At 36.3% G+C, this 16,502-nt stretch overlaps 1 protein-coding gene across 2 annotated transcripts; it reads left to right on the top strand.

Moving 5' to 3' along the window:
* The first annotated feature begins 688 nt into the window (after nt 1-688).
* Nucleotides 689-8,314, top strand: tal1 (T-cell acute lymphocytic leukemia 1). 2 transcript variants are annotated; one of them, XM_051095205.1, is made up of 4 exons: nt 689-829; nt 2,688-3,269; nt 4,715-4,806; nt 5,906-8,314. In XM_051095205.1, exons 2-4 carry the CDS (start codon nt 2,806-2,808, stop codon nt 6,334-6,336), a joined length of 987 nt encoding a protein of 328 aa, XP_050951162.1. In that variant the 5' UTR covers nt 689-829; nt 2,688-2,805; the 3' UTR covers nt 6,337-8,314. The 2 variants fall into 2 exon arrangements, with proteins under 2 accessions (XP_050951162.1, XP_050951161.1); XM_051095204.1 differs by having other exon boundaries at nt 4,715-4,836.
* Nucleotides 8,315-16,502: the final 8,188 nt, after the last annotated feature.

Here is a 16,502-nt window from a genome sequence, read left to right as displayed (position 1 = left end):
TTCTGCTTAATTTTAACAATGCTGATATTATATTGCGTACATCCCTAAATATTACATTTATTTAAAGAATCTGTGAAGATGTGTATTTTAAAACAGGTAAATGAGACAAAAATCAATTTGAAGAATTAAATCCAACGTCCCCTGAAATAATCATTAATATATCGCGATTATTTTTGTGCATTCTTGGATAGGCCAAAAACGAAATAGAATTCACAACAGCCTTTGGAATTTGTGTCTCTCTACCTTTATAACCTGTCTAACATGTTTTACTCAGCGAGGGTGGGTTACGTACATGATTTCCAGTTTAATCTGAACGCCCGAAAACGCTGAAATGTGTAAAACAAACAGCCGCTAATGGTACTTTTCAACCCTACATCCCCAGCCGATATCACTGAAAATGTGTTACTTTTGGCCGCATAATTAATTTCTGATTGAGCCCTGAAGCAGTTCAACAATATTACGCATTCGTTTTTTCCCCCTCAATCTGCTGAGTTATTTTTTATGCATATCCATTCACAATATAAGTCTATATTTTTCTCTTCGCATTTGCCCTCGATAAAAAGCAAAATAATAATGAATCATTTCATAAATAATGGGTTTAGGGGCTTATCGACCGCACAGTGGCCGCCACTGCGCTCTTATCTCGCCTGGCCACATTGCGCCCGTGTTCCGCTCCCCATACTGAGAGGCGCACGCTGGACGTGATGTGGAATTATATAGACCTCACTTCCAGTTCCACACAGCACTTCAGTGCATCTAAAACCTCAGACATGGATGACCCTCCACAAAATGGCTCCATGCACACACTAACATCCACCGCCCGACGACGGTAAGAGGCGAATATTGGTGTTTCTGCGCTTCTTTGATACAAACGCAGCTCATAATTAGGCTTTCTATCGACGCCTGATGATTAATATACGGTCAGGTATGATTTATAAAATTTTTATTTGGTTGTATGCGGTCTTGGAACAAATAGGCCCTTGAGCCTGCAGAATGCAGATATCGATTTGGCACTCATTTTATAATTAACGCGCGTTTTGGAAATGATCGTTTAATCTAAAGTTGCGAAATTCGATTCATTTCGATTCGATTTTCCACATAAAACCTCCCGCCTGCCATTTCCCTCTTTTCCGTTTAGTTCCTAAAATAACAGTCATCATAACTCCATCAACAAATGGACGGATCGTATCGATACTACATTTATAAAACTAAAATTCACATTTTGGTCGAGTGATCAGTTACTAAACATGCTAAACACTGACTATTTTGTTTTTCTAGTTTGTTTACATTCACGTGTCGAATTATTAGTCCGTACAACCAGCCTATGTTTATTTTCGTCAGATCTGGTTGTTGAATAAAGCATGTTTTAAAGCCATCTGAAGCACTTGAATATAATATAAATACAAGACGATACATTATTTAATAGCTATTCGGAGTAAACATAAAGTGGTAAATGTAAATCTAAATCGGATATGGTGTATTAGTAACGATCACGTAGAAAAAGTAGATGACACATGGATTGTCTGAGAATGAAAACGACATAAAACTAATATTAACCTGCATTAATCTTAGAAACAACTTCTTCGAAAATCTTCTTCAACTATAAGCTAAAATGTTATTGCAACGACGAAATGGCTTATAAACAGTCAACTATTAAAAAGCTAAAATATGTTTTGCAACGACGAAATGCCATTACAAACAAACAGTCAACTATAAGAAAGCTAAATATTTTTTTGCGACGAAATGCCATTTTCAACAGTCAACTACAATAAAGCTAAAAGTTTTTGCAACAATGAAATGACATTATAAACACAGTTAACTAAGAGACAGCTAAAATACGTTTTTAAATATCTACATCTAAAACCAGACAAAACTGTGCAAAAACAGACGTAAGTACTCACGTAAAAATGATCGTTTTAGCGCCAATCCTGAATTTAAAAAAATTGAAAGACGTAGCCTAAACAATGCATACAAATAAATCAAGCCACCATATTGACAGCAACATCAGAACCAAAATAAATAGGCTAATGTGAATGTATATTGAAATATACGAAATTATATTGATTTAGTAACGAGTAATGTTAAAATAATTCCAGAACAACAACATAAAGTTGAAATTAAATGTAAGAAAATGATTTAATATGCTAATCTGTGAAGGTGTTGTTGCATACATCCTGTAATAATTATGCAGATCATATTCTGTTATAAATGTAGAACAATGTTAGCTGAAGATAAGCTCTTTTCCAACCAAGACACCGGTATGACAGTCTTATCTCCAGATGCCATGAGCAGAATGATGATATGACAGACCAAGGTCAGGTTGAGACCAAAAAAATAAATAAATAAATAAAAAACACGACCACCACACACATACAGTAAAATAAATTTGATTGAAAACTCTTCGAAATGCATCTAATGTCTTGTTTCAGTTTGTAGGCTACATTTACGCAAACGTGTCTATTTAATTATCATATTCGTGCAAGAATAAACGTCTAAAATTGATCAGGCCTTCGCATGGCTCCAGCAGTTGAGTGAGACACACATGACACGTCCTGTCATAGAGCTGCATTACTGTACACTGTCAGTGTTTCCAGTCACGCCCGCGCTCGGAACAGAAAGGATGCGCGTAATAACGCAGGCGTTCAATACCGCTCAATCAATGTACCTAAAGGTGTGTTCTTTCACAGGTGACCTCCGATGAGAAGCTGAACAGCCGCTGGATTGGTTGGGAATTACAATTTCCTTTGGATACCACTATATATATAAGCTTTTGGGAAAACCGCTTTTTTGGATTCTGACTTAAGGATGATGGAAAAACTGAAATCCGAGCAATTTCCGCTCAGCCCGAGCACGGAGGGCTGCGAGTCTCCCCCGCGCGACGCCGCGCCCGAGGAGGGAGACGCATGCGGGAAACAGGAAGGCACGACGGCGGAGACTGGAGAGCATCACCTCCCCGAGGAGCGCTGCGTCCTTAATGGCGTTGCCAAGGAAACGGCTCACCACGCCACCGAGCTAAAAAAGGAAGTGGCGGTGATCGAGCTGTCCAGGAGAGGAGGGAGCGCGGATATAAAAGGCAGAGAGCTCAAGGCAGACATCAGCCATAAGGTGCAGACCACCGAGCTGTGCAGACCACCGATTCCACTGCCGCTGCCTCCCAGAGACCCGCTGAGCGACACTCGAATGGTGCAGTTGAGTCCGCCCGCTTTCCCTCTCCCGGCAAGAGCGATGCTGTACAGCAACATGACGCAACCGCTCGCCACTATTAACAGGTAACGAATAATTTTACACATCGTGTAAAGTAGGATACGAAGTAAATACATACATTTAAATAACTTTTGCAAAATAAGATGCACTTATGCAATACATTCTACACTTTTTGTAGTCGTTTTTGTCTTTCATTTTGTTCATTTCTCTTTTTTAATTTTTTTACACCAACCTTAATCTGTCAATATCATTTATTGTTCGATACCTGAAAGCTATCGGAGCCTTAAGCCGATTAAAATGTATATTAAATGAACCTGGAACATATATAATGTTTTTTAAAAATAAATAATTATCTAAACAGTACACGAAAGATTAATCTTATTTCGTTTTTCAGATTTCGTTTTCTCCCTATCTGATAAAAGAATATATATATTCAATATAACGCGTTAAAATGTATTATAAACATTCTATCTTGCCTTACTCTTTTCCACTTCTATTCTATTCTATATTAAATATGTATGCACTTCGTTTTCTCCATCACCAACGTAATATGTACTATTAAAATGTATTATTACAAATGTATTATTACAACGTAAATATTCTATCTTGTCTTACTCTTTTCCATTTTAATTCTATTCTATTCTACTCAAATCTAGGCTATATTAAATATGTAAACACTTCGTTTTCTCCATCAGCAACGTAATATGTATGTAATATAACGCATTAAAATGTAATTTATATATATATATTCTATCTTGTGTTACTCTTTTCCACTTCTATTCTATTCTGTTCTATTCTTTTCTATTCTATTCTACATATTAAATATGTAAGCACTTCAGTTTCTCCATCAGCACAGAATATTAAAAAGATAAATATAATGTATTAAATTTTACTACACTGTTTCCTAAGCTTTTTCTATTCTACTAATAATCCAGGGATAATTTAGGGATCTAAGTGTTTTCTTTCTTATTTTTAAACACATTTTATCTTAGAATATGTAATATAATGCATTAAAATGTATTTTTATATGCATTTCTTCTAAGCTTTTTGTATTGTTTTATAACACTTCGATAGCACTTCCACATTTTCTAAGACATTTTGTCTCGGAATATGTAAAAGTTAAATATAATGCATTAAAATGTATTTTTATTTGCACTTTTTCTATTCTGTTCTATTCTATTCATGTATTTAAGTGCTTTCTTATTTTTAAAGACACGAGGTAAACATAATGCATTAAAATGTATTTTTATATGCATTTTTTCCTAAACCTTTTCTATTCTATTCTATTCTATTCTATTCTGTATTTAAGTGCTTTCTTATTTTTAAAGACATTTTATGTTGGAACATGTCAAAGATAAATATAATGCATTAAAATGTATTTTTAAATATCTAAGCTATTTCTATTCTGTTCAATGACATTTAAAGCAGATAAACAGGGAAGATTACAGGATCATTTTTTGTATTTCCAACTGCTTCAATCTATACTGATTCCGTATGCGTTTGTCCTCAGTGGTTTTGCTGGAGAAGCGGATCAGTACGGGATGTATCCCAGCAGTCGAGTGAAACGCAGACCTGCACCATATGAGGTTGAAATCAACGATGGTAGGAGCATTTTAGATCTTTCTAAGTATGGTAAGCCACTCTTTGGCTGTGCTTTTCTCTTTCTTCTCATGAATCGCCATCCATAATCTCAGCCTCATTCCCTCCATCTGAAATGTGTCAAACAAACCAGATTTAGTAAAAGAAAACATTTAGTCATTTTGGCAAAAACAAAATGAAAATGATAAAACAAACTAAATAACTCGTATCTGTACAATTACTCTGTCACTTAAAAACTGTGTTTTAATGAATCATTAACTTTCCAACAAATTTATCAATTAATAACTTGACATTTTCCATGCACTTTATAATTAACACTTGCAAAAAGTAAATATTACTTAGCTAGTGACAATTTTCATAATGTCAGAATCTTTGCCTCCCTAAAAATCATACTGCATTGCACAGAAATGCATTCTTACAATAAACTGAGACCGAAAAAAAATATTGTGAAACAAAGAAGATTTAAGACAGTAATCAGGCATGTGAGAGAGAGAGAGAAAAAAAGTGGTTACAGTTGCCAATAGGAACCAACCCCCCCCAAAAAATCAGTGTATGCACTGGAGAGATAGCTGCGAGTTGCCTATAAAAATGCAAATATGAGTCAATGTGTTTGGCTGCGAGTGTTGAGACAGAAACGCAGGATTCTAATGAGACGAAAATGGCGAATGCACGACAATATGTTCTATACGATATAGAAGAGCATCAAAGGTAACCTCGGCGCCGTTTCGAAAAACGCTTTAAATTATTCCTTAACTCAAGAGCTTGGGAATCCATTTAACTAAGTGTAATTATATGAAGTCACTGGTGCATCAGGCAAAGTGAAGCATTGATAGCCCTGTTCCAACAGAGCTGTCTAGGATGAGAAATGGCCCTGAATAATTGAATGTAAAATGCCATAGATAATAGAAAGGTTAATTAATTCTCAGCTAAATAGGGGGAGATAAAGAGCTAATCTATCAGCGAGAAGTGAGCGAACACCTTAGGTGTGTTCACAAGGAAACCATTGTTAAGGCACTCAACCGCGTCTCAGAACAAGAACTGAAGTAAAAAAACACCCCAAACCGAACGAGTATAACCTGACTATATCTCCTTTGCTTTGCAGGTTCACAGCCTAAAATCGTGCGACGGATTTTCACGAACAGCCGCGAACGCTGGCGGCAGCAGAACGTGAACGGTGCCTTCGCCGAGCTCCGCAAGCTCATCCCCACCCACCCTCCTGACAAGAAGCTCAGCAAAAACGAGATCCTCCGCCTGGCCATGAAGTACATTAACTTCCTGGCCAAGCTCCTCAACGACCAGGACGACATGGTGGGCGGCGAAGCCACAGCCCGTGCCACCCGAGACGCCACCCTGGCTCGGGACGACCTCCTTCAGGAGATGCTGAGCCCTAACTCCAGCTGCGGGAGCCTGCTGGACGGTGACGCCAGCCCGGAGAGCTTTACCGAGGACCAGGACTCGTCGGTGGAGTCCAGGTCTTCGGCTAGGGGACTGCACCACTCCAGCCTCCCGCTAGACGGAAATGCCCAGCGATGACTGATTTGGCTTTGACGGACTATTTCTGGAGCGGTATTAGCGTATGTTCATGTTGTGTGCAAGCATATTCTTACGTATGACTTTCTGTTAAGCTCTTCTCTTCGCGCTTCGACGCTAAGGTGCCCTCCGCGGTGAGACGCTGGTACGGGGGAAAACATCAGGTAGATTTTTAGGCAGGAATTGTCAATCGCCACCTGAAAACGGAAAGAAAACAGATTGAATGGTACCCACATCTCATCAGGTACACCATTGGGAACAGCTGGACTTTTGATGAAAAACAGCATTTGAAGCAAGAAAAGGAATAGTTGACCCATAAAATGACAATTCTGGCACTGTTTACTCACCCTCGTGTGAAGAGTTTATTTGCAAAAACAGATAACTACATTTTTATTTATTTTCAGAAATCTTTTTTTAATTCCGCTTTCCAGGTAATATCAATCAAACTGCAGTTGGGTTGTTTTGATTACTAATAATCCCTGATAGCACACATACATCACAGAGACATCTATTTGACCTCTGTATTTATGTCTGGAAGACGTATTTTTTAGAGTGTTTGCTCATCTGCAATATGTCTATGGGACATTTCCTATCAGATGTCAAACAGACGTCTATTAGATGTCTTTAAGATGTTTATGATTTAGAATATATGTAAAACTGACATCTTATAGACGTCTGTCCAATATTTGTACACAACAGATGCTTTCCAGATCAAATCTGGGAATAACCTAAACAAATACAGGTAACTTACGAAATAAAAATTGATTGAAAGCATGTTTTTTTTTTAAATATATATATATTATAAGTTTGTTTTATAGCAAAAGCAGATAACTCCAACAGTCGTTTTTATTTTTTATTTTTTTGGAAAAAGCAGATAACTCCACATTTTATGTTTCAGAGTTAAAAACACGCTCGTTTTATCTTTGTAATCTCCTCAGTTGACAATGTAGACGCCTCACAAACCTTGTTGTTGTGATCATAGACAGTATGGTTGTTATTACACGCAGTTTTCACTCACCATTGTAACGTGGGCGTTTGCAAGTTTCTGTGAAAAAATGTACAGCTTTATTTTTCTTTTACGCCCTGATGAAGATATCACGGGTTCATCAAGTTCGTCGAAATTATCCATGCCCACTCACTTTTAGCCCGCTTTGACGAAACTCCTCTCAGTCTTTTCAAAGTGACTGGTAGCCTTGTCACCTGACCTGAATTCAGCACGCTGATTCGCTAAAATGGACTTATCGGTTTATGTTCAAAAACAAGCGCGCTTGTCAGCTTCTGTGGACAGTAACGGCTTTTTTGACATTTCGCGCTATATGTGGAGAATAATGCACGGCACTCAGTTCATTTTTTAAAGTGGCGTTTGTCGGTTTTTGCAAATAAACTCTTTATGTCATTTCTAACAAGACTTTCTATTTTCAATGGAACCCAGGAGAATAAAATCGACGACCTGTATTATGAAAGTCAATGGGGTCCAGTTTTTGGGGGTTTTGGACCCTATTGAGTTATATTTTTCCTCAAAACATCTAGTTCGAGTGACATGAGGGTGAGTAAACGCTTAAAATTTTGATGCTTTTGATTACGGACGCCCCGGCTTTGGCTTTGTGCAACGTCTTTGAGACAAACGTGTACATACTGGGAATTTTAATGAGTTTTGACCTTTATTTGAAGTATACTAGCGTCATTGCTATTTGGAAAAAAACGCCATTTTGTAAATGGTTTTTCAGTATTATGTTTCCCACACGCATACAAGAAAAATGGTGGAGGAGGTACAAGAACGTGTACATAGACCGGGATAATGTCGTGTGTCTGTAACGATGACCCTTGTTCCTTTAGACTGTTCTTTTGCATTGTGATCATGGTACACCATTAATAATTCGCATCTTACATTTCACCTTCGTCCATCGGTTTCTTTGGCTCAGACCAGACCGTCTCGCAACGACGCATTCATTGAGTAACGTTCTGTCACTTTATTTGACTTGTATGAACTTGATCTGCTTTTTAGCAGAGGATTGAGTAACCAGTCTTGGTACCTTTAAGTCTTTTATTGGGTATTAAACGAGCAAACGAACAAAAAAAATGGTTATTTTAATGTGATATTTAGTAGAAAGACCTTTGTCGTAAGGTGAGAATCTATCTATGAATATATGCAATGTTATATCACACAAATTTTATATAAAAACCCACAAAAATAAAAAACACAAACCTGAACGTGTGATTTGTGTGAGTGTGCAAATGGTGCTTATTGTCAAATGTCTGAATTATAATAGTCTTTTCTGTTGCCATGACAACTGTAAAGGTGGAGAAGGAAAAAATAAAAAAATATGCAGCGGAGCGTTTTACGAAGTGTCAAAAAACAGCAGATGGGGATTAAAAAAATACTGTCAAATCACTCATGCTAGTCGGGACTTAAAGAACAAAATACAATGTATTTTTAGGCGAGGAACAAAATGTTAAATCCCCGACATGAAAAATGAATGCAGTGGGATGTGATAACATACCTTTAACAAGATTTAGGTTCAACTGTCTGAGACATACTGTAGGTGCAACAGAAAGGTAGATATGGCTTAAATTTTAAAGGGTGTGAGGACAGTCAGGGTCAGAGTAGGGCGTATACATGTGTGTCTGAACCCTGGGAATATGACTCTGAAGGGCTGATAAGAATCAAAGCCAATGAAAAAGTCATTGGTTGGTCTACTGGCCCCAAGGGGCCTTACACGGACTGTGAAAAACTGATCCAAGGGCAGTTCCCAGAGCAATCACTGATCCACACCCACAACCACATACATGAACGACCTTCTCAAACACTCTCTATAAGGTGGAGGACATGAGAAGCATTTCAAACTGAAGGAATAAAGCTATAAAGCTATGTCAAATGTGTGTACAGTAGTGACTCTTTTATATTAAGAGGAGATAAAATCATCTCCGCCTAAAATCACTCCGCATGAAATCACAAATGCACAGTTTGTATTGGGATGGATAGTTGGCTCGAAGAGAGAAATACTGATAGTAAAAGGAAAAGGAAAAAAGGAAAGGATGTAATGTGTGGCCAAGTATGGTGACCCATACTCGGAATTTGTGCTCTGCATTTAACCCATCCAAGTGCACACACACAGTAGTGAGAAGTGATCAAACACGCACACACACACACTGTGAACACACACCCGGAGCAGTGGGCAGCCATATTGCTATCACTGCGGTGCCCGGGAAGTTGGGGGATTGGTGCCTTGCTCAAGGGACTCACCTCAGTCGTGGTATTGAGGGTGGAGAGAGCGCTGGTTATTCACTCCCACCACCTTCAATCCCTGCCTGGAACTCGAACCCACAACCTTTCGGTTACAAGCCTGACTCCCTAACCATTAGGCCACGACTGCCCCCCGAAAGTACTGTACTGTACTGTACTGTAAAGTATTTCATACCTTTACAGTACTTAACATTGATTGTTCACCTAAAAATGAAGAATTGGTTATTATTTATCATGAATGTTTTTTTTTTTCAGATCAAGTAATTGATGTCAGAAATGACGAAGAATGCTTGAAGATTTGAAATGTAATTTTTGTGGTTTTAGAAGACATGAAATATGCGTACTTTGACCCTGGGCTTCAAAAATAGCTGCAAACAATGTATAGATTTATTTATTTATTTATGGTCATATTTAATGATAGATAGATACATAAATTATATTATATATTTTATTAAATAATGTATATATATTTTAATATATTTGGTAACAAAAAAAAAACATAAATAAAATATAATTATTTATTTGTTTGATTTATGCACCAAAAACATGCATAATAGTTAGTGATTCGATAAAGCATTTTAACACAAATATTAAAATATGTACTATAATATGATATTATATATATATATATATATATATATATATTCATATAATATTAACATTTTTTCATATTTTAATGAAATATGTGGTTAAAAACAAAACACAAAATATATTTATTTATAGTGATATTTAACGTTTAATGTATTGTATATTAATTATTTTATTATTACTAATAATAGTGAGTAGCCACAAAAAAAAAAAAAAAAAAAATTCACCAAAAAGCACAATAAATAAATCATTAAGTAATAAATATAACAATTAACCAATAACTGTAAATAATAATTAAAATGTAAGTAATAAAATTGCAAAAAAATAATGAATGAATAAATAATAAATTAATTATAATTTATAATATTATGTATTTTTAATATATTAGATTTATTATTAGGTTATTATTAGATTAGTATTTATTTATTTTTGTATTTGTGTGTTTTATTGTGATTTATTCATATGCATGATATTTATAGTGACTCAATAAAATATTTTTAAATATCAAAAAACAATCAAAAAATATTAAAATATATAATACAATATGATATTTTATTTTTAATGATTTTTTATGTCATTATATATTTTTTTTAATATATTATATTTATAAAAAAAACACAAAGTACAATAAATCAATCAAACCAATTAATAAATATTAAATTATATAATACAAAATAATATTATATTTTAATAAAAAACTTGTTTAAAAAAAACAATCACCATAAAATATATATATATTTATTTTTTGTGATTTCTGACCAAAAATCATCAAAACATTTATTTATTGTGCGTTGACAATTTTACCAAGTAGCACAATAAATAAATGTTTTGGTGATTTTTGGTCAGAAATCACAAAAAATAAATAAAATAAATAAATAAATAAATATTTTCAAAATATTATATTTGGAAAAAACACCATAAATAAAATTATTTATTCATTAATTATTTTTTTAAACTTCTGTATATTGTGATTTCTTCACCAAAAAATTATAATATTTAATAATATTTATAATATTTACAGTGATTTGATAAATCAATCAATAAATATTAAAATATATAATACAATATGATGATATATTTTCTATTGAAATAACTGGTTATCAACCATAAAATGTTTATTTAGTGATTTTGTTTTAACCCAAAATGACATTAAAATGTATTTTTTTTATACTGACTTGACAAAAATGTTCACCAAAAAGCACAATAAATCATTTTTAGTATTTAATAAAATTAGAAAAAAAATAATAAATGACTGACTGACTGACTAACTGAATGAATGAATACATACATACATAAATAAATTCCCTCCTGGTGTCATTTTGGGCGCTCAGTATTTAATGTAATCTGACTCTAAACAATTCAACTGTGGACTCAACATCGAATTCTGTGCTGCTCAATTAGAGTTTTATTCGTCCATTGAAGATTAGTCAGACCTTCAATAGTATCCGATTCCCATGAATACTAACGCCATGTGACACACAGGCCCGTGTGTGTCCCACCAGAGATTCAACACCATCAAAACACTCTAATTCTATTAAGTCCCTTCATTCATCTCAAATGCCAATGCTCTCGCTCTTGAAACGGTGGGCTGGTGGTACGGATTCAATCAGGGATTTTTGACGGCGTCTTTTCCCTTTTTAATTAACTGCGGCGTAGTCGCCATCCTCTTTTTTCCCACCAGCGGAGGATACGGAGCTCCAACCTGGATGGATCTCAAAGGAGCCCCATCACAACAAAAAGACATGCTCACCGACTGATAAAGACCACCATTATCCTGAGATAACTAGACAAGGGGGGGAGAGTATTCAATTAAGACGCTCCTCCTTCTGGGACGAGGACGTCCCAGTGAACCTCCCAAAGGTCTGGTTCTCAGAGGCAGGACGGGACAGTGGAAAGAGTCTCCTCTGGGCTCTCTCATGGCTATCTACCACACCATCGGGCGAAGCGGCTCCCTTGGGGAGCGGACCGGTATTTTACGTGAGGTGTTAATGAGTGGGCAGAGCGCTTTTTCAGTTATAAAGCTGTGCTAATTTCCTCTGGGCTGTGAGACGCTCATGTGTCCCTAGAGTCCAGAGGGGCGGATTGTGATTTTTGTCCAACTCCGCCTCTTTTTCTCTGTTTTGGTCTGTTAATCATTTGCTCTGTCAGTCTTCAAGAGCGCTCTCTCATCTCTCGAGGGGACAAAGACGGTCAGCAGTGCCCTCAAGTTCAAACAAACTTGTCATTCATCAACTTTAAGTTGTTGTACTTTAATCAAGCGAGCTGTTAAAGGACACAGATTTGGAGGAATTTAGCATTAGATCACTTGCCCACCAATGGATCCTCTGGAGCGAATGGGTGCCATCAGAATGAGAGTCCAAACAGCTGATAAAAACATCACAATAATCCACAAGTAATCCACATGACTCCAGTCCATCGATTAACATCTTTTGAGGTGAAATGCTGTACGTTTGTAAGAAACAAATCCATTGTTAAGATATTATTAAGACATTATTAACTTTGGCCATTGCTTCTGGCCAAACTATGAGTCCATAATCCATAATAATATTCCTCCAGTGCAAAAAGAAGTTTTGTCTGAATCAGGAGAGAAATATGCACAGATCAAGCAATGTTTATAAGCAAAAAGAGTCCAGAAGAGTTATAAACAAATATAGGCTTTGATGTGAGAAGACAACAGAGGATGGACATTTCGCTGGAGAAGCGTTATTATGAATTATGACATGGCTACATGAAATACTCAATTCTGATTGGTCAGTAACCACATTCTGAGTTATGTTATTTGCTACCTGATCTTATGACGAAAACGTTCCAGTGGGAACTTGATGCGAAATACATACCAATAAGTACGTCATGGCGGTTTCCAACAGAAATTAACACTAGAGGTGGTAAAACAGCCAGCACTTGTAATCATTTTCATACACAGCTATATGTTTCGGTTTCCGAACATAACAAGCTTGATCAGTATCAGCCAAAATGGAATTGGATTTAGGATGCGAAATCTTTGGATACAAATCCCATGAAAAACATGACTCATGATGAAAGACATGAGATATGGAAACATTGGTTTTTGTTTAAACTATCTGGTAGGTTTAGGTGGACGTGGTACATTATTTTAAAACGTCAGTGCATTAGAGTTATAGCACCACTCAACAGACATTTCAAGTCAGAACTGCGGTGACACGTACAAAACCAATGTCACATAAAATGTACCAGATGTACGTTCATCTGTTCCAAGGGAAAAAACAAACAAACAATCTTTTAGCGGCACTCAGTGGACATTTCACATTGAACATATCACGAAACGTACATGGCGGTACATATTTTGCGTCTTGCGAAAAAATTCCCTGAGGAACGTTTTCGTCACCAGACCAGGTTGGTTATTCCTCGATAACACAGGCTCATGAGGGTAACTGCAGTCGGCGCTTTTCGCTTGCTAAGAACATTTTTTTCTTTGTGGAAGCTTTGCATTTGGTTAGCTAATAAAATATGAAAACTCATCAATATTCTATGTACAATTATTTAATTAGCTACGCCATCCTGGTATCTCTCACAATTCATTACAATCGTTGCAAATGCCAGCAGCTGCATTTGTATGAAATGAAAGATGACTAGCAAACTGGTAGCATTTTAAAACAGTATCATCTGTCATAAATCAATGTCTTTTATTGACATAATTATTCTAGTTTGAACTTCGAAGCTTTGCGTTCAAGTATTTCAATTCAAATCGATAGAGGGTTTTCACTTACGTCACGGTTTGATTAGTAACCCAGATGCGCAGACATGTTGGCTGCGTCCGAAAGCTCTAAAATGCTGCCTTCGGAGGCAGCATTCCAAGACAGGAAGGCATCAAGGCACGTCCGAATTCTAATTCTGCTTCACTTCCTGTCTCCGGAGGTACCTTCATCTGATGGAATTTTGAAGGCAGCATAGATGTATCCTTCGCTGCCTTCGATTTCCCACAATCCTGTGCGTGTGCTTCATGTAGGCTATATAAATAAAGATATTCTGGTGAAATTAGACTTGTGACTTTAATAGATGAGATCTTGACCATGATATACTTTATGAATCGTAATAAAAATGTTAAAAGTGTTCAAATGAGTAGTGAATAAGAATAATATTTACAATATACTACCAATAATAACGAAACAGCCACTAATAACAATGACCTGCAATATTACTTGCTCTTATATTTTTAAGGAAAAAGTAGCTGCCATTCTCAGTCGTCTTCTCCGACGCACAGACCTTCGGTGGGTAATGACACTGAGGTCTTTATGTATTAATAAAGCGTTTATTCATAACTGTATAAGATCGTTTTTCTTCAAAATCTGCAACTGAACCGTTAGGTAACCTAGCAACGGCGTCACGTTCTGCTGCCTCTGAAGTCTATCCGAAACTGTTTCTAGAGTTTCCTTCGCAGCCTTCGAAGTCACTGCCTGATAAGGCAGCGAGGCAGCAAGTCAGCTGACTAGGTTTTCGGACGCAGCCATGGACTACTTGCACTGAGTCTGGTGACGCACTTCCGTTTTGAAATCGTACGCCTCAGTTATTTCCGGTTATGTACATTTTCAATGGGCTGTAATCATCTAGTTGACTTAAAGGCCTAATAAAATGAGATTTCGCGGGATGATTTCAAATTCGCAAATTTTCAGAGACAGAAGACATATTCTGATGATTACTGAGTACATAATTTTCCAAACTCAACGGAACATTAAGTTTTAATCTAACATAAACCGATCTGAGAAAGCGGTAGCTGGTAATCATAGGTGATTGTTCACCACAGGGTGTCAGTGCTCTGTAGTGGCCTAATCGCGACGCTGCAGTTTGTGAGATCTGAAGAATAAGATCATAATTACCATTTATTTATCTGTATTAAATATGTTAGTCACTATTCTGTGTAATATTCTGTCATCATTTCACTGTATGTAGTCTAATGCCAAAATATGAATATTCAAGAGCCGCACTGTCAGCGTGTTACTGTTAAAAAATATTTAAATGTTTATCGTTAAATAAGGCAGTTACCGCACATTCATTCAGCCATTTTAAACAACGGAATACGCAGTATGGGCTCGGAATAAGAGCGCCAAAGCACACAAACAAATTAGCCATGATTTTACTACAAATAAAAGCAAAAATTGCAATTGAAGATATAACAACAAATTCATCAGGTATGAATTCCCAGCAAGCAATTTTTGGTCTAAAAAACGTATATTAGCCGTTGAAACACACCCTAGACGTCTAGGCTAAAATAAGGTTGTCATTGGGCTGTCAGTGAAAATTTAATAGACGTCTAAACATAGCCCTAGAATAGACTATAAATATATATATATATATAAATATATAGAAATATAGAAATAAAACCAAACACCTTGTAAACGCTGTTGACTTTGCTTACATGATGAAATATCATATATCATATATAAGTATTTTGCCACAAAATGGCATGTAACTAAATTCAAGATTATTTGGTCTAGAAGTGGGTTACAAATAGCCGGACTATATCGGGTCTATAGTTAAACTAGACGTTAAAATGACGACTATTGCTTGCTGGGTTATGATCAGTAAAAGAAAAATGCTGTTCCTGAGAATGCGGCAGGTTAGTGGGGAAATGTATTTATTTATTATTCAGAATGCACATACCGAAGGGAAATATATTCATAGTAACCTTTCAGCAGGTGTTGTTTTTTAAAGAAATGTTAACCCTAAAATGTAGTAATAATCTGCGTCCTCATGAGAAACTGTCTGTATGTAGGTGAACCGGAAACACCCGAGCCCTAACAAGTAGAACGCGTAAGTAGTTGTGCAAGTAGTCCATTGGAAATACTCTGATGTAAACAACAGCATTAATTGCGTGGTTGAATACATTGTTCTGCTAATTTATGCTGTCTAAACCATGGAAAAAACATGTGGAAGCTGCTAAATTATATAGAGAAGGACTTAGAAAAAGGGCGCAACATTTTGGCAAACTAAAGTTAACGGGTGGTAAAGATACTTAGGAGCGGTATTAATTAACATATTAGCCTAATATTTCACCTTACCTGACCGGAAATGATAAGAACAAACACGAATGTTGTGGAGATTTTTGCCCTGGAAATCCTGGTTTGGCTAACCACAAACACCTTTTGTTCCTCAGAATTTTTTTTGCACTGTTCACCTTGATTGTTATAACAGTTGGCAGTCTATACTCCAAATGTTATTTCCTGGTTAGTACAGCCCAAAACATGACAATAATTGACCATTTTCAGCAGCAATAAATAGCTATATGTGCCAGTTGTGTTCAGTGGCATTGTTTACATTCAGTGCCGCGAACATGACCGATTGATAATGCGTCCTGAAAAAT

The sequence above is a fragment of the Labeo rohita genome, chromosome 22, assembly GCF_022985175.1.
Source record: "Labeo rohita strain BAU-BD-2019 chromosome 22, IGBB_LRoh.1.0, whole genome shotgun sequence".
Classification (NCBI taxonomy): Eukaryota; Metazoa; Chordata; class Actinopteri; order Cypriniformes; family Cyprinidae; genus Labeo; species Labeo rohita.
This window is presented reverse-complemented; position numbering and strand designations above follow the sequence as displayed.

Bases quoted from the DNA above. Each gene is read 5' to 3' on its own strand.
- tal1 (XM_051095204.1), top strand. From the start codon at position 2,806: ATGATGGAAAAACTGAAATCCGAGCAATTTCCGCTCAGCCCGAGCACG. The intron at 3,270-4,714 runs GTAACGAATAAT...GTTTGTCCTCAG, and splicing joins CCGCTCGCCACTATTAACAG to TGGTTTTGCTGGAGAAGCGG. The intron at 4,837-5,905 runs GTAAGCCACTCT...TTTGCTTTGCAG, and splicing joins TTTAGATCTTTCTAAGTATG to GTTCACAGCCTAAAATCGTG.